The sequence below is a fragment of the Procambarus clarkii genome, chromosome 62 (assembly GCF_040958095.1).
Source record: "Procambarus clarkii isolate CNS0578487 chromosome 62, FALCON_Pclarkii_2.0, whole genome shotgun sequence".
In the NCBI taxonomy this organism is placed as follows: Eukaryota; Metazoa; Arthropoda; class Malacostraca; order Decapoda; family Cambaridae; genus Procambarus; species Procambarus clarkii.
In genome coordinates this window covers 18,475,950-18,494,921 of record NC_091211.1, presented here as the reverse complement: position 1 = coordinate 18,494,921, position 18,972 = coordinate 18,475,950, and the positions used below count along the sequence as shown (strand labels likewise).

At 39.9% G+C, this 18,972-nt stretch overlaps 1 protein-coding gene across 2 annotated transcripts; it reads right to left on the bottom strand.

The window, feature by feature from the left end:
* Positions 1-740: 740 nt before the first annotated feature.
* Positions 741-18,628, bottom strand: Ak6 (adenylate kinase isoenzyme 6). Of its 2 annotated transcripts, none has more exons than XM_045755649.2 (4): positions 18,327-18,628; positions 15,578-15,729; positions 9,350-9,519; positions 741-1,969 (listed from the first exon to the last, which is right to left on the bottom strand). In XM_045755649.2, exons 1-4 carry the CDS (start codon positions 18,355-18,357, stop codon positions 1,777-1,779), a joined length of 546 nt encoding a protein of 181 aa, XP_045611605.1. In that variant the 5' UTR covers positions 18,358-18,628; the 3' UTR covers positions 741-1,776. The 2 variants fall into 2 exon arrangements, with proteins under 2 accessions (XP_045611605.1, XP_045611606.1); XM_045755650.2 differs by having other exon boundaries at positions 9,374-9,519; positions 18,327-18,626.
* Positions 18,629-18,972: the final 344 nt, after the last annotated feature.

The window sequence follows — 18,972 nt, the reverse complement described above, 5'->3', positions numbered from 1 at the left end:
CTGTGGTGTGTGATAGTGTGTAAACAGACTGTATATATATACATAAATTAGCATGATACAATGGAAATATGTGACGGATATGTGTACACATGTGTAATGCACGTAACACAGTGTCTTCGGACAGTACGGATGTTCTACTGCTATAATATAGTGTACGTGTTCATTATACATAGGATTGGCACGTAAAGCATATAAAATGTATTTGGAACTGTGTGCAGAAAATTAACAAAAATATATTTGCAGCAACTAGCGCATCCTGCCCCGAGCACCCTACTGGCCCTGGGGCATATGCCACGGGCGACCAGGGAATGATGACGTCACGCATGAACTTACAGACCCCATAGCAGCCGTACAAATAGTACGTACAATTTTGACCTTCTGTTACTATACCCAGGTTTTTGACACTTTCAAAACAGAAAAAAAAAATCCAGATTTTATTTCCTGCACACTGGGGGGGGGGATGTCATATTTGGAGACCACACAGTTAAAGGGTTAAAGCCAAATTTTACTAGAAAGTGTCTAAGCAACTAGTTTTAATGTTAATGTGGATATATCAGGAAGTCTTCAGGATTACTGAACCTGTTAATTCCACATACAGAATAATGAAATATACATTATTACAACATTGTAGAAAAGTTTTCTTTTGGTCTGGTGTGTTAGTTTCAGTTAGTAATGTGCTCTTGCATCTAATACCTCACCATCCCGTGTAAATATGGAAACAGGGTAATAATAATAATATGTGCATGCATTTATTATTTGGTTAACAATTTAATTATATATTTAACTATAAACAGATACAAGATGAAGGCAACAATCTTATCTCTCTTCTTATTAACTGGAAGAATTTTTAACTTACTCACTGATATACTGAAGGCCAAGTGAAGTCATGCAGGATCAGTTTGAATTCTAAATCACTATTGCACAAATAGTCTAATGTCTTTTCAAAACATAGTTAAGTCCTGCAGCAAAGACTGAAAGTAGCTTCACTAGCCTTTTCTGCTTATGAAAAATAAGAATAACTTGCCATGAAGCCCTTATAAAAAATATCCTTGTATTACCGTGGTATGCAGTCTATCCTTTCATCAACAGGATCAAAACCTACAGCAAAATTCCCTTGAGAACATTTTCTTAACAAATCTGAATTAGCCAGACATCTAATGCAGCTTCATCAAATGATTGATTCTTGGGTCAATGCTGTTGATCAGAGAAAGATTGATGAACTTATGGACTCAATCTACGAAAATAATTAGACAGCAGTCTATGGGCTAAGTTGTCATCCCATGTAAAGTGAAATTTTACAAGCTGTTTACCAGTACTCCTTGTATGCACTAATAATATAATATTTATACTGCAGAAGCAGTAAACATAATTAGTAAGAGAAGGCACCAAGGCAGATAGACTATTTAGCATCGTCTTTGTCAGAGAATACTGTAGTTAAAGCAAGGCGTAAAAGACATCTCTTACTGCTGCTGCTTTCTTGCCAAGTTCAAAAAGCCAAGATGTTCTTGAAATCTTATGACTTATTGCTGGGCAAAGATATGATGACTGATTTAGTCTCAAAACATTGGTGGATTCTGAAGATCTTGTCAGTCAACCCAGACAACAAAAACAATTACAAATTGTATTCAGTGTTAATAACATTTAACACTTCAACTGTCTGTATGTTTTTGAAGAGAGTTTAAACAGAGACTGGAGTTAAGGGAGAGTATAAAGCTACCTTTAACTTGTTTACACATTGTGTGTGTTTGGTCACAACACTGTGAAGGGAAGCTTTCATCAACAACCATTATCCCTTTTCCACGCAGCTATCCACAACAATATCCTCTCAAGGTTGCTCTCCATATCTTCAGTAGTGTTGGATGGAAGTTCATGCACCAAGTGTTCGGCATAACTCTCCTTTGCTTCATCTCTTAATACATTCATTATTTCACACTCAACATTATCCTCTAGCTTCTTTCCCTGGTAACCCCTGAAAAATTCAGAATCTTTAAATGGAACGCAAAATCACAGAGAATCAGAGCCTTATATTTTATTAGATAATACATGCATGAGAAAATTTGGGTCTCGGTAGTACAGTTGGGATCATTTTCGACTCATAATTGGGAATCCTGGGTTCAAATCCCGGAAGGGACAGCAATGTTTGTGCATGTTTCTTATCATCTAATGTCTCTGTTCACCTACTAGTAAATAGGTACCTGGGAGTAAGTCAGCTCATTGTAGGATTGCATCCTGGGGAGGGTCAATAATTTGACCTTTGGTGGACCTCGATATAAGCCTAATGTATATACTGTACTTATACACAAAGGCTGCTTGTCCCCAACAAAATGAATCATGAATTATAATTAATCATTATGTCTTAATCTAAAACTATTTAAGGCGAACAGGATGTAATTTATACCTGTTTTAACTTTTAATTTTGAATATTAACTGTACAGTTATTCCCAAAATGCTCAATAAAGAATCCTAACTATATGATTAAGAACTCTTGATAATTATATTAAATTATCCTATCATAATATAAACTTCGTCACAGTTAGCAAACTATTCAGTGAATTAACCAAGATCAAACTTTCTTTCTAAAACAAAGCAAAATCTTTTTATCTTTAGCAAAGGCCAAGGCTGGCATTGCCAGAGACCATATTTATACTAAATTGTAATTCCTCACATTCCCTTTTTTAAATTCAAATTTTATGCATATTTTTAGTCAGGTTTCTGACTTTTTCCCTTTCAATATTGCAGCACCAACCATATCTAACATTAACATTATGGAAATTTTGCAACTGTAAACAAGAACAATACAGCACATTAAAATACAAAGTGATGACTGATATCTGCAATTATCGAGAGATAAACAAGGTACTTGTCTTCAAAAATTTTCTTATACAGGTACATTCAACAAAACACTGTCTTGAAGGCAGGATATTATTCATTAATAAATTGCAAAACATTCAGTACTCATAAATCATCTTTTTTTTTTTGTCCTAATTCTGTTGAAGAGCATATATATCCCTGCAATCCACTGAATTTCCACTAATAAAATGATTGTCACTACAATATTTCAATACTGCCATAAAATCAGGGAAATTACAACTGCATGCCAAACCTTTGTACTGCGTGAACAAAGATCCAAATCATCATCATCAGGTGCCTCAGAAGTATCAAACAATAGTTTATATATTCTATAGTAATTTTTTCCATATATAATGATCAAGATCTAAAATACATCATAATTTGAAATATTAATTCAAAATACTAAATTTGATCAAAAGCAAATTCTCTGGATGACTAAATGAATACTATAATAAGCTGGGTTTCAAAATACTCTAAAATAGAATACTGTATATATGCCATGATATTTTGTTTGCACTTCTCAATTCTTCAGCAGCTGCCTCAGAAAATTGCACATGTTATTAATCAACGATTCAGTTTTCTTCGTGGTTGGTGGTTCAGACAAGGTAAGCTTATTCGAAGTCTATCCATAATTACTAGATCTCTCTGTTGCAGATGACAGCCTTGTATGTGTTGGATTTTCACATGTACTGTACAGTAAATATATTTGATAACTAAAGTTTCTGAATGTTTGATTTGTATTACAACAAATTAATTTCTTATGGTAGAAGTACAGTAAAATAAGGAAGCCTGACAACTAGTGTCTTCACTGCACTAATAAAGCTGACAAAACAGAGCCACAAAACAGAGCCAATGGTATGAAGTTATAGAGTGCACTGCCACATGTATCAAGGAACGTGAAACAAATAATGGGTGTTGACAAAACTGCCTGGTATGCAAATGCATAACAATTTCAATGTTTCCTATTGTAAATAACTGTATATGTATTGCACAATAAATAATAATAATAATAATACTGTAATAATAATAATAATAAAAAATACATTATCATTATCCATTTCCCATTTTTTATTTACAGTCCTTAAATTTCTTACATGTCCTTATTGGTTAAAATTAGATGAGTGAATTTGAAAAAAAAAATATTTGACATTTTGTTTGGTGTCTTTGTTAATAATAATGGTACCACAAGGCACACCATACCTAAAGCGTCCTCTCTCAGTATTTACTCTGCCATTGTGGTGGAGTAAATACACCTGTATGTGACACCTGCTTGTGTCACATACTGTACATATACTCTATGTTCGTAGGTGTGGAACTTTATCAACCCCCCCGGTAAACATGAATGAGAAATGTCCTCAAGTTACAGCAGTGCCTCAAAACCATAGAGCTAGGAAACCCTTCAGTTTTGAGATGAAAATGTAAGTGATTAATGTATTTGATGTTTCTGATAAGTCTGTACACAGTGCCTCTGCTCTTGGTCTGGTACAGACAATTGTGAGAACAATTATTAGGAACGTTGATGCATATGAGTGTGCTAAATGTGTCACCCCATTAAGTGTCATAAACATTATGAAAGGCAGACATACGATTTTAAACAATGGGGAAATTGTTAAGTGTTTTGACTTAACAACATGTAGAGAGGAACATGTCCATCAGGTTCCTGAAGATTAACCATACAGCATGTACTGTCATTGCAGTTTTTGAGCGACTTAAAAAAAAACACTCAGAGCAACAAGCAATATGTGACTTGAGTACTTTAAATGTTATTGCCACTTGCACAAAATCAAGATGACCGGTGGAACAGCAAGTGAAGAAACGGAAGCAGTCAAACAATACCTCCAGATACTGAAGAAAGTGGCGACACTCTTAAACAAGTTTACTAAATTGATGAAACTGGAAATGAATGTATGTCATCAAGAACATGCATCTCCAGCAAAGATAAAAAGGCAGACAATCCTGCCTTTGAGTAACTTCTAATAAAATTTATCTCTCACCAAGTCTCAACACACAGACTACTGCTGTCTCTGGTAAGTAAAACCAGCATTGACACTAAAGAAACATCCCTTTCTGATAGGGCCTCAGCGGCTCACTGAGATAGCTCCACTCAGTTGAGTCATATCAGGCTTAGGAGTCCTGAATGACCTACTGGGTACCAAAAGAAGAATCTGGCTCCCCTCACAGGTACAGGGAGCAGGGAATTATTACAATCACCTTCAAGGAGAAAATAACCAGAAAGTATGTGAAGCTATACAGAAAATAACAAGCCCTAAACAACTCTAGAAATGCTCCACTGAATAGCTAGATCGAACCTCCCCCCCCACCCCCTATCTCTAGTTACGAACTATCACCAACAGGTAGCAGAAAGACTGGGAGCTTCTGGTTTCCACATCATCAGAATCTCAGTCTAGAGTTAAAAGACTACAAACTTATGCACCTGGAAGGGAGGAGAGGAGGGAAGGAGCGGGAATGAGTGACCCACCGAGACCCTACCAGAAAGAGGCATTTAATTATATTCCATGCTGGCTTTCTGGAGGGCCAAACAGTGGTTCCCTGAAGATAGCTAACAACAGAGCAGAAGGAAATGTGTAACTTACCAGGGAGGAGTAAAAAACAACACTCGAGAAGATGAGAGCATGGGATGGGAAACCTGACCCAGAGCAACACAAGCTTGACAGGGACCCTGGACATTGACCAGGTAATGAGCCAGCTGGACCCTGTTAGACCTTCAAAACTCCCAAGCCCATGACATGTTTGAAAATACAGAGGATAAACCACAAATTTGCAACCATCATAAGCCTAAGGATTGCCTGCAGGCTGGCTAAACTTAATGACACTGCTGACAACCTGGGACAAATGCGTTTTGGAACTGGTAACCAAGGAAACTGGATCAACAAACAATACTTCCACCAAAGCAGTGCGAGTGGCATACAAGTAGTGGTGAACCACCACAATAGGACAACAAATGATGCACTCCCAGCCAAACAAATGATGCAGCAACAAAGGACCCTTCTGAAAAGCAACCATCTCATTCTTCATCAACAAAGAAAGCAAAGGCTGCAAAAGCTGAAACCCTACCAGAGCCAAAAGAAGAAAACCCACATTTCCAGAGAAGAGCACAAAGCTTCTCCACCTGATAACTGGAAGTGAGGAAAAAAAAAAAAAAAAAGAGGCATCACGAACTGAAGGGGCAACCGACAAATGAGAGGGGCAGGGAAATACCAACAACCAACTGAGAGACCAAGATGACTCAGGAGCAACATGAGCTGATCAGAGGTAAAAGAAGACACAAGACAACTTGTCATCTATCCACATACATGGGACTAACTGAATGAAACAAGCAGTAGAACCCACGTCTTGCCACTCAAGCATATGGGTTCGGAAAAAGCCATGCTATACCCCCAAGGATAACAGAGGGTTGACAGCAAGCTAGGACGAATCAGCAACATCATAATGGAGCCAACCTAAAGTCAAAGAAGGCAGATTGTGATCCTGCAGGAAGAACCAAAAGAAGTTCGCCCTTGCCAAAAACATGCGATGATAGAAACCTCTGGAAATAATGACATCTGCAGAACCTAGCAGAAAATGGAAGCACACCTGGGGACAGGGGAAAGGGGGGAGGGCAGGCTACCTGAGAATTCCAGCTCAAATATGGATGTTGGATAAGTGAAGTCTTCCACCTTGAGTGAAATAGGTCACATAGATGGATTCATAGACCAGGAAGATTTGAAGGGCACCCAGGGACCCTTTTTGGGCTCTACTCCAGCCCTGTAGGTCACTACATTATGACCCCGGGGCAGAGCAGTTATTGCATGCCTAATGCTTTAAATAGGAAAGCATTGCCCAACAGTACAGTATACAATTTGAGTAAGGCAAACTCCCTTGAGAAGTAATAGGCTTTGAATCCTCAGTGAGAAGAGAAGTCTCTATTGGAAAAATCAAGAGAGCAGACCCCAGAGCTGGCCAAGCTACACCCTGTCCAGACTCTGAAACTCTCAGACATTTCGGAGCCTGAAGCAACAAGGGGGGAAAAATAGAACAGAAGCCAGATGAACCACATCATCCAGGAAAGGAGGAGGAGGAGGAGGAGGGGCAAATTGGAACAGTTAAATTCATCAACTCTGAGCTCATAAACACCCTAGGGGTAAACTCCAGGGCATCTACTCGAGACCAAGCAACAAACCCCAAACACAAACAAAATGAGTCTACAAAGCAGTTACTGATAAGCCTCCTGTCTTGAGGCAGGGTCTAATAAAATATAGACTTAGTGAATGCAAACATCACAGGCCTTTGGATCAGTATGGCAGCATGGTGGAGATAGAAAGAATGACCATTGGTGTGTCCTCTTGTTCAAGCGAGACAAGAGGATTGTAAACAACCACGCAAAAAAGCCAAGACTGATCAAACACAACGACCAAAATTCCAGACGAAGAGTAATTTTAATTTAGGGAAATTATTATGAAATATGAAAGTTAACACTTTAGTCCTGGTAACGATGCAGCATTGCGTTGTTTTTTTATAGTAAGACGCATTTCCAGTATCGACGCAGCATTGCGTCGGGGGCAAATTGGCGACGGCTTCGGGAGGGGCGCGCCGCGGTTTTGGATATTATATGCATATACACCTGTTAGGAATTTCATTGCGAATACATTGATACCAAAATGAAAGACCTAGGACAAGAACTGAGGTAACAAAGTTGAAAAGAGTATACCCATTTTATTAGCGCTCACTGGGATTACGCTCCGTCACTTTCTCTGTTTGCTGTGGGTGGTACGCCTGGCTTTTGGACTTTATATTTGTATATACTCCTGTAGGGAATTCTATTGCGAACACAATGTTACCAAAATGAAAGACCTAGGACAAGAATTGAGACGTCCACAGTGAAGAGTGCACATTTTATTGCTCTTGCACACTTCTGGGTAATACGCTCTTACTTTCTCACTTTTTCGCTGGGCTTTTGGGTTCTATATGCATTTAGTCTTGTAGAGAATTCTATTGCGAACACATTGATACCAAATTGAAAACCCTAGGACGAGAAATGAGATGACAAAGTGGAAAAGAGTATACACTTTTCAGTATTACCGCACTCTCTAATGTAATGAGAGGTGCCTTGGGGTGGCGCAGTGTTCTCTTTCTGGGCCACTTTCATCTTGTCGGCAGGTGGAGCGCTGCTTCAGTTTTTTACTTTATATGCATATACTCTTGTTGGGAATTCTATTGCGAACACAATGATACCAAAATGAAAGGCCTAGGACGGGAATTGAGGTGACAAAAGTGAAGAGAGTGTACACATTTTATCGTTCTTGGGCGCTCCCGGGTAACACGCACTCACTTCCTCTGTTTGTTGTGGATGGTATGCTGGGCTTTTGGACTTTATATGCCTTTAGTGCTGTAGAGAATTCTATTGTGAACACAATGATACCAAATTGAAAAACCTTAGACGAGAATTGAGGTGACAAGTTGAAAAGAGTATACACTTTTCAGAGTTACCGCTCGCTCCCATGAAACGCTGAAGCCCACTCGGGTAGTGCAGGTCTTGCCCGCACGGTGTACAAAAGTGTTAAAACTCCCTATATACAATTTTAAATGTAAAAAAATATGTCCGTTAGAATGTGATTTTTTAGAAAGATATAAAAAGAACTGATTGTATGATGTGCCTTCAAATTTTTCAATACAGAGAGAGATTTATGATCAGTATTTACCTAGTAAGCAAGGCTGATGGCTACCTGCCAAACTCGAAAGTAATGAGTGCAGACCCAACAGGTCGATTCATAGTGAACCTCACTGAGGACCTGCGGGGTTTACCAGAGCCTGAAGGAATACCCAAGCAGGACACCCAGGCATTAAGGATGCCTGCCAAAAGAACTGATGTCGAACGCAGACCTAAGAATAAATAATTGTGAATGCAAAGTTGTCAGTGGCGTACTGTATAGAAGAGCATACAAACCTTAGTGTACCTCACAGCAAAAATCCCTAACACCCCAACCACATGAAATTCAGAGTCAAGAGACTCTTGCACTATCCAACACAAGGCACCCTACATAATAGCATGGCCTCTCAAGGCGAACTCCAAAACTCATCAAACAAGCCACTGTCAGATCAGGAGTAATGCCAGAATGAGCGCCTAGGGAAGGGTAACCCAAAACACTTGCACCTTGAGGTGAAGAATAGACCAATCCATGCAACAAGCGAATCGCTGATGACATAGAAGCCAGGAGCTCCCAGTGGTGCTGCCATCTTCTGGTCATCAGCCATAACTAGAGGGAAGGGAACTATTGGTAGAAAGCACCAAGCCATTACAACTATACCACTTGGAAGGGATCAGAATAAGGATTTGGGATTTAACGTTGGAAACATTGGTGCCCAGCTATAGAGTGAATTATTTACGAAGTTGTTTGTTGTTTCAATTTTTTCCTCTGCGAACCTTGCAGTTAATTTCAAAATCTAAGCTTTTAATATGAAGTAATAATCTCAGACAAAAAAAATTTAAGGTTAAATTTACCAAGAGCACTTAAAAATATGGTACCTGGAAGCAAGTCTATCAAACAAGAGGGTGTTGTCAGTCCTCAGCACAAATACAATGTCAAAAAATCTTTCTGGGAAGAAGTCACATCCGTGGTAGTCTACTATAGTTCCTCCTTCCTCCATCATATCTTCCATTTCATCTAGTACCTACAAAAAGAAATCACAATTTATCATTCTGCCATTACTAGTAATACTTTACACAATACAATACATACAAATAACACAAATTATAATTTAAAACTATATAAATATACTTAACTAAAAAGTGTACTTATTGTTTAGACCTCCATAAAATATACAGGAATTTATTTATATTAAAAACCTACTTGTGTCAATCAAATTATCTGTAGACACTGATTTCCAGTTGTGTCAAATGAGTATAAAACGCAACCTGTTGTAGTCTACAAATTATACGTATGCCACATTGAAGTGTGGTTATTCAGGAAATGTAGAAAGGTTTTGCCATAACCTGCAGAGATTCTATCCAAATCTGTTATGACCTGAAAGTTGTAATGTATTTACAAATAATAATAATCAAGGTGACCACTAATATAAAGTCACCCATATCAGGGTATTACCTAGTAAAGTTATTGATGCTCTAGGTGGACTAAAACTCAAGCACTGACTGCAATGAAATGCCATTTTCTGGCAAGCTTTTCAGTAGTTCCCTGAGCTTAAGCATTGGTACTGTAAAGCCAAGCTTTAGGGAAGTTAGCATTGAGGTGCCTTCCATAACATATGAGGAGGAGAAGAGAGAAAAGAGAGTACCCCTGGCCAAGGACCAGAACAGCCCAGGCGGCACATGAGCAGGCTGGAGGTGAAACAAAGCATGACAAAGCTTGCAGAATGGGGCAGAAGTGACATCCATCCAGAACACAAGCTGAAGTTTCTCCGCCAGCACCGCACAATACCAGGCGACAGTATTCAGCATCAAATGACGGTCCTGAAAAAGCCAAGAAAGGACAAAACAACCCGATCAGAAATAGAAGAAAACCTATGAAGAGAGAGGAAATGACGAAAAGAATGCCAGGAAACTTCATACTGTCACCGAGACGAAGCTTACAGGTGGGACACCATCAACGAAGTCACTTGATCACCATACAAGTGGTGATATACTCGCATCAAAAAGACCAGACGCGAAGAGCGGAGGAGTAGACCGAACCAGCCACGTACCAGACCAGTCCGATCTGCTGAAAGAGGTGGAGCCATGGAAAATATCTCGGGTTTGGACACCGAGCAAGCAGCGCCTGGAACCAAGGCTGGGCCGGCCAACAAGGGACCAACAGGACTACTCTTCCCTGCTAAATCTCCAGTCGAGCAAGACCCGAAGCAACAGCTGGACCGGGGGAAAAGAGGTACAGGTAACATATATCTGGAGATGCCGCAACCACACCAACACGAAGAGCTCCCATCCAGGCGCCCGTACGTCTGGCAGAGCCAACTGAAGGAGTCGGAGTCGGCGTTGACCGTCCATTCCGTGGACAGGAGAATGAACCGAGACAGGCTGTCCGCCAGGATGTTCGACACTCCCTGGATATGAACTGCACAGAGAGCCAAACCCTGAGAATCAAACAGATTGAGTCACTCGAAGCGACCAGTCCTAAAGAGCCAAGGACTGAAGAGAACCCCTGCGGACCCCCTGCATGAACCACCGGAGAGCAGTTCAAATCATGGAACTGGAGACGGATCATGGAACCTCAAGCGACTGGAACCCTCCGAAGAGACAGCCTGCCTGCACTAGAGACGAGAAGCAAAGAACAGAGATCGCTTCCCTGAGAATCGGTGCAAACAGCTTCAATAGTGCAGCCGACGTCTGAGCTGCAGAGGCCAGTGCACCAGACGAAGGCCCGGAACTCAACGCTTCCACATCTTCCCAAAGCCAATCCAAGGACAGCTCGAAAAGAGAAAAGAAACACAAGACTGAAGCCAAATGCCCACGGGCGCACGAATCCTAAGCTACAAACGATGATGAAAAGGGTGGGAACCAGCACAACTCCAACATCCCGAGGAAGCATAGAGTCGAAAAACCATGCGCTGAGGCGCTCAAACGCGCCCCCCCAGTAAACCTGCAGAACGATAGCAGCCTCTCACCAATTGAGTGTGCGGGTCCGACAAAACCTATGCTACGCCCCCATCTGAGGCCAGAGTCGACGACTACCCCAGATTGCATCAGCCAACGATTTGGAGTTGTTGAGTAGCAGTGCGGAGGGCGGAGGACATGAGCATCATTCTAAGCGTTGACTTTTGACCAGGAGGATGTCTGAAATGAACTGACAAGTCATTCAGGATACAACCCAGGCAAATGCACATCATTATGTCCTGCACAACCTGAAGATTGAATGTATCAAGAATTGTACATTAGTATCTCTGTTATTAAAGACAAGTGAGCAATACCTACTCAAACGATGTGTAGATTAATCCTCCATAACTAATGGAGTTTCTATATCCTAGAAGATAGAAGGTACAATTGTGCATTCATATGAAGACAATCTGACAGCCCGCACCACCTCGTCCTGCATGCTGCCCATTCTACTTCTTTGGACATCTTGTTTTACACCCACTACCATCTGTAGCCACCCTCCACCATAACAACGAACATGCCTACCATTCTGTGCATGTGTATGTATACCTATGAAATTTTAAGTACCAAAATCCAGTGTGGACTTATGTCCACATTATTACTTAAATCTCCAGCCGTAAGCTGCTGATATAACCAGCGTTGAATGTAATGAAATGCCATTTTCTGGGCGAGACCCAGAGGCTCCCCAGAGCTATCCAGGCTGATATGGATATATTAGATTTCTGGCATCAGATAATGTGCATGGAGTTCCAGGCCTACCAGGGACCACGAGCCAGAACCTGGCCCCCTCAGAGAGGTATGAGGAGCAATGGTCTATAGACACCCCCAGTGTGGTTGGAAACATTCTATGTCTGCCTGATGGCTGGGTGGATAGCGCTTGAGACCCAGAGGCTCCCCGGAGCTATCCAGGCTGATATGGATATATTAGATTTCTGGCATCAGATAATGTGCATGGAGTTCCAGGCCTACCAGGGACCACGAGCCAGAACCTGGCCCCCCTCAGAGAGGTATGAGGAACAATGGTCTATAGACACCCCCGTGTGGTTGGAAACATTCTGTCTGCCTGATGGCTGGGTGGACAGTGCTTCGGATTCGTAGTCCTGAGGTTCCGGGTTCGATCCCGGTGGAGGCGGAGACAAATGGGCAAAATGTTTCTTTCACCCTGATGCCCCTGTTACCTAGCAGTAAATAGGTGCCTGGGAGTTAGACAGCTGCTACGAGCCGCTTCCCAGTGGGGTGTAACAAAAAGGAGGCCTGGTCGAGGACCGGGCTGCAGGGACGCTAAAGCCCCGAAATCATCTCAAGATAACCATTGACCAGGTCAGGTACTCAGAAAGGTAAGCACCCCAAAACAAACCCCTATTCTGGTGAAAACATTGCTAAAAAGAGCCAAACGAATGGACAAAACTCCACAAATGAAAACAAGCAAACTAGCATGACGTTACCACATTGCCGTGCCGCTGTCTGAGCAAACTCCCCCCTCTCCCCTGGAGGGGGAAGGGAGACCCCAGACCTTTATGCCGGCTACCCGACCTTCAGTTCTTAAGGCTGTTGGATGTCAAAAATGAGAAAACCTGCCGACCAGAGGAAGGAAGGGTTGCCTAGGACCCTCCAGGCCTTGCCCAGAAAATGGCATTTCATTACATTCAACGCTGGTTTTCTGGGGGAAGCCCCTTCAGCTCCCCGGAGCTAACTACCCAAAGACAAAAACAAAAATAGACTTACCCGGGAGGTGGTCAGCCCTCTCTCCTCAACTCGAAGTCGAGACAACTGGCTGCAACTGCCGCCCCAATGCGGCACAGGACCTACGAGGCCCAGGAACATTGATAAGGTAGCGAGCGGCCAGAACCCTGTTCGATCTCCAAAAACACTGTGCCCAAATGTCAACCCAAGACGTATTACCGAAGACGGCAGCCAAGGCAGCAAACTTACGAAAGTCGTGGGCAAGAGGATAGATTGCAGGCTGGCTAGACCTGATAACCCAGTGGACGACCTGGGAGGCCCATGCCCTAGAACAGGGAAGAAGGAAAACCGGGTCAAGCCAAAGCGCGTCCCCGGCCACCAAAGCCATGGAACGCAGATAATGGCAAAGAGCCGCAACCGGACACAACACATGATGCACCCCCAGCCTGACCAACCAAGCATCAACAACCCAAGGACCCCTCTGGAAAGCAGCAGACTCATTCTTTGCCAGAAAAGAATGAGACAGCTGCAAATGAACAAACCTACTATTAGGATCAAAAGAGAGCAGAGATCCCCATTTTGGGTAACGAACGCCCCGATCGCCGACAATACGTCTCGTTAGGCGACCGCTCATTTGAATAACGTCAACACCACATGGAGGAGTCTGGGGCTGCTTCTCACACATTCTCGGACCCCTCCGACGAAGCAAATAAATTATTTTTCTTTGTGTACAAATGCTATTGATGCTGGGATGTTGCAAAGCATTGACTTTTTGTAGAAAAACGAAATGAATTTTATAAAGAATGAACAAATTTCAAAACGGTTCATTCGGTGTTTGTCAGGTAGGCTGCTCCATGTTTCTTATAAAAAAAATAAAAAAATGAAGAATTTTGAAAAACTAGAACAAATGTGAAAAAGGTTCGTTCGGTGTTCGGCAGGTAGACTGCTCCATGTTTCTTGAAAATAAAAAGAAAAAAAACAGTTGAAACAATTTGAAAAATGGACAAATGCCATAAAGGTTCATTCAGTGTTTGTTGGGTAGGCTGCTCCATTATTGAGAAATGAAAAATACAAAACAAATGGAACATATTTGAAACACAAAGATTGTCATAATGGAGCAGCCTACCCGACAAACACTGAACAAACCTTTATGGCATTTGTCCATTTTTCAAATTGTTTCAACTTTTTTTTTTTTTTTTTTTTTTAATAAACATGGAGCAGCCTACCTGCCGAACACCCAACGAACCTTTTTGACATTTGTTCTGTTTTTTCAAAATTCTTCATTTTTTTTATTTTATTTTTTTATAAGAAACATGGAGCAGCCTACCTGACAAACACCGAACGAACCTTTTGCTATACAAAAAATGAAAAAAAAAATTGAACAAATTTGAAGAAAGAAAACTGTCATAAAGGTTTGTTCAGTATATGTAAGGTAGGCTGCTGCATTATTTAAAATATCAAATATCATATTGATGCTTTTCGGTGGTAGAACGGATTAATTTGATTTCCATTATTGTCAATGGGGACATTCGTTTCGTATGACGTCAGTTTCACATGACGATCATAGCGCTGGAACGGATTAAATTCGTTATTCGAGGTACCACTGTAATTTATTTACAAGAAGGTACAATGGGTTGGTGAGATTTCATTTGAGTGATGTTTTTACATTCTTGCAAAGCCACTAACATGCACAGTGTTTTGAGCAAGTCCTTAATCTAAAATATCAGGTAAGGTGAAAAAGTACTTTTGTAGCAAAGTTTTTATATCAACACTATAAATTATAAATTTATTATTGAAATTAAATAAACATGTAAAGACATTAGATTCTCCTTGAACCTTGAATAACCTGTGTTATCTTTAGCACTAAACACCTCCAAGAATCATATCCCACTTGCATTCCTTGTGACCTAAATACTGTACTGAACAATACCAAATCTGCAGTTGTATCGAGACTCTCATCAAGGTGGAATCTGAGGAAAATACCAAGGACAACCAAAAAGCATAGATCATTGTGCTGAATGGTAGACTTCCCACCTCAAAGGGTCAATTTAAATGCAAAGACTCAAGGCTCCTTGCTCTTGAGTGTCTTATTGTTCAAGTGTTGTTTCTTCATAGCTCTTGTAAAAGATGGTCTGACCAAAGGTAACTACTTTCTTAAAAGTCATGATACTTTCTGCAGTTGTCACTGAGAGTGAAGTTATGTATTCATTTGCATATCATCTCAAGGGACAAATTCATATCATATCATATTAGCTTAACAAAGTAAACACTTAACATTGAGTAAAATGCAGTTTCTATACCAAAAAAAAACAAGATAACAAATGTGAGATATAACACCTGAACAGTGATTATTAGAGGGTTTCCATCTTTAGTATAAAGCCCCCATTACATAACATAGAGCCAGTTATTATTAAGGAACAGAGCCCATGTAATATGAGTTACCTTATCTTCATCAAGAATGGGGCAATCTCTCTCATCATCATAACCATCAAAAAAATTATTGTCCCTTGCCAGGTCTCCTACATTGATCCATTCCAGGCCAGAGCGTTCAGCCAGTAGTTGAGCTAATGTTGACTTGCCCACTCCTGGCGTTCCTGGAATAAACAATAAATATAAGAACTGCATTTAACTAATATGTTATTTATATATTTTTTATAAATAACAGTACTGTACCTGTATTGTAGTGTGCTGTACTGAATTATGTGAAACAAATCCAACCCACGTGTTCTGCCTGCTTGATGGGATTCTGGGAGTTCTACTCCCCAAGCCTACTTGTGAGAGCTTGGTCCAACAGCCTAGTCTAGAATTTTAACAACTTCTATAAGTTGTCATAAATAGGGGATTCAAATCTAAATCGGAATCAGAAATTGTGTGCAAGAGGTCAACAATGCTATTACGAAATAAGAAATACTGTATACAGTATTAGGTTGGAAATGGAATAATTTTTCACAATACTCAAGAGAAAATTATAACAATAGCATAGCTATTTTGCACATTTCTGAAATGTGGACAATATCTGACAGTATACTGTTCGGCACTTTGTCAGGAGTAATTTGAATCTGAATAATGAAACCCGTTCTTGTGCTAAACCTAAGGATTGAGAATCCTACGCATATTAAACAGGAGTAGTGGGTACTGCACTACTATATTTGGATACAGTACAGTATAAAATAAGAACATAACTGCCATTATACATGCGGCATAATGATTATTGTCTCTGGAGTGTGCACTTTAATTGGTTGAGTACTCTGTCAAAAACAGCTTTAGTAACTTTCAATACAGTAATTTTTCAAGGGTTAATTAAGCAATAATGTTTTTTTTAAATTGTATGTATCGAGAGATCAGTTGAATAGCAGAGCAATGGCTGATACAAGTACTTGAGTATCTTTTCTGTATACAGTGGTTGATATTTATTTCACTAGTGTTTATGACTTTGGTTTTGAGCGAGGCAATTATCAGGAGAAAGCGCCAAGCCATTACAACTATACTGTATATCACTTGAGTTTTGAGTGAGTGAATTATGGAAATAATGTCCGGAGAGAAGATTTGCAAAACGATGTATTGTATAGTTGGGATAGCTGCCAGTGAGATATGTAACAATATTTGTCTGCATCTTTGGAATATTTCAAGCAAGGCTAACAGCTTATTCTGTTTTAGAGTGTGTTTGGATCCAGGATTGAGAGATTTTTTTATATTTCCTTTGTCTTCTTTAAATATGGTTTCATAGTTGGATAGTTTAGCTCTTCTAATTATTTTAGTTAGGAGAATCATTTTACAAATTACTTAGGCTAGGCCAAGTTTATTTTATTTTTCATATTCAAGTTTCAGTCTTAAATGTTTAATGCTTTTGGAGAGCCACAGATTGTTAAATCTTTAAACAGTTATTTGTTTAGCAAGGGGAGGACAGGAAGATGTCACTGGCAAGGTGGACCTCTCTAAGGCTAACATGAGTCCTGTCCCTAACACTGGCAAACCAACAAAACCTAACCTAACAATAATGTGCATGTACCACAAAAATAAACAAGAACACTTGTTTAGTGAGATTAATGTCAATTAGGTGACATACGAATTGGGGTCAAGGTAACCTTAGGTATTCTCAACCTATCTTTCTGTGGTGTCTATACTCTTATGTGACTTAAAAGAATGACAGTGAAACACAATAACAAGTAACAATATGTATTCCTAATAAATTAAGAGTGCAATAAGTAATTTATGAGACGACGCTTTAGCCAAGTGCCAGATGCTGTGGGATAGCTGCAATGGAGAAAGTGCAACACCGGGCAAAAAAAAGTCATTCTAGAGTTAAGTCAACTCACATACCAGGAACGGTTGATGGCCACAGGCCTAACAAAACTGCAAACCAGGCATGACAGGGTAGATCTCATCAAAATTAAAAAAAAAAAAGACTGAACAATTTGGATGTTGATACAGACAACTTCTTCAAAAGATCAGATGTAAACACAAATAAGAAGCAATGGTTTCAAGCTCAACAAGTCAAAATGCAGGACTGAGAACAGGAGGAGATGCTTTTTCACCCACAGGGTTATAAACCCATGGAACCACCTAACCCCTCGAAGTCGTAAATGCCAAAACTTAAAATACAGCTAGAAAAAATCATCAGGGAGGGGGGCTACATTACACCTAGAAATAATCCACAAGTTATGCTACAATGTATCTGCTGATAATCCTTATATTTTATTATAATGTACCTACTAATCTTAGTCAAATTTTCTTACAATGTACCTGTTAACATTTCTCAATTTTGCTAGAAATTACCTACTTAAAATTATCTGTTAGATTAATGTGTGCTAGTGGCTTTACAAGAATGCAAAAACATCAATGCCATGTACTCTCATAAACCCAATGTACTTTCTTGTATAAAATAAACAAATAAAAAATATTTATATGATTCCGGCAGCTCGGACATTACAAGAAAATCTGAAAAAGAACTGGCATTAGTCACAGTTGTACGCTGTACCAATCCAACACAAAAGATGGACAGCAATGTTACCTAGTGGTGATAGCAGGAAGTAGTAATCTCTAGTAAGTCATTACAAGATCATAGCATTTTGACCACGTGGATAATTGACCACAAAACATAATATAATGTAATCTCATAAACTTCTAAACCACAATTCATGTATTCACTGATCCTAACACTTTTACTTAAACTTGGCAAATACAACCTCACCTGTTAAAAGTATATTCGGGCCGGACTTCATGGTGCAGAAGGAATATATTGAGTATATCTGAGACACAAGTCACTTGGTCTAGGCCACGGAGCCCACATATACTTCTACCATTTCCCACAAAAATATGTGTAACGTGCCGTATACAAATTATTGGCAACTATTAAAACTAGAGTTTAAAGCTATTAGCAGCTAAAAACTTCTACTTAGCAGGCATACAGGTATTAAGTGAAGTTGAGTGATGTGATAGACATGGCTTCATAAAAACGACGCACGTGTAAACACAACACATCTCACTGGTCACAAACGTCGTCCAGCGCACAAAACACGGTTGCCAGATCTAAATTGCTGAAAGTAGCGAGCTGACGGTCTAAAAGGAGCTAACTCGTAATATGAGTAGCCCAATCTTTTTTAGTGAATGATATTTATTTATTTATTTATTTATATACAAGAAGGTACATTGAGTTAGAGAGAATACATAGCATAGTATTTACAATCTTGTAAAGCCACTAGTACGCGCAGCGTTTCGGGCAGAAACGGTATTTCTTTCTTATTTCTCGGTATGGTTTTCAAAGTAATATATTTTCATATATAGAGTACACTACACGATGTTAATTCTTTCATTAATACTATTTCTGCACATACACA

Bases quoted from the DNA above. Each gene is read 5' to 3' on its own strand.
- Ak6 (XM_045755649.2), bottom strand. From the start codon at position 18,357: ATGAAGTCCGGCCCGAATATACTTTTAACAG. The intron at 15,730-18,326 runs GTGAGGTTGTAT...TGTTTATTCCAG, and splicing joins CCCGAATATACTTTTAACAG to GAACGCCAGGAGTGGGCAAG. The intron at 1,970-9,349 runs GTAAATTTAACC...TGAATTTTTCAG, and splicing joins CATATTTTTAAGTGCTCTTG to GGGTTACCAGGGAAAGAAGC.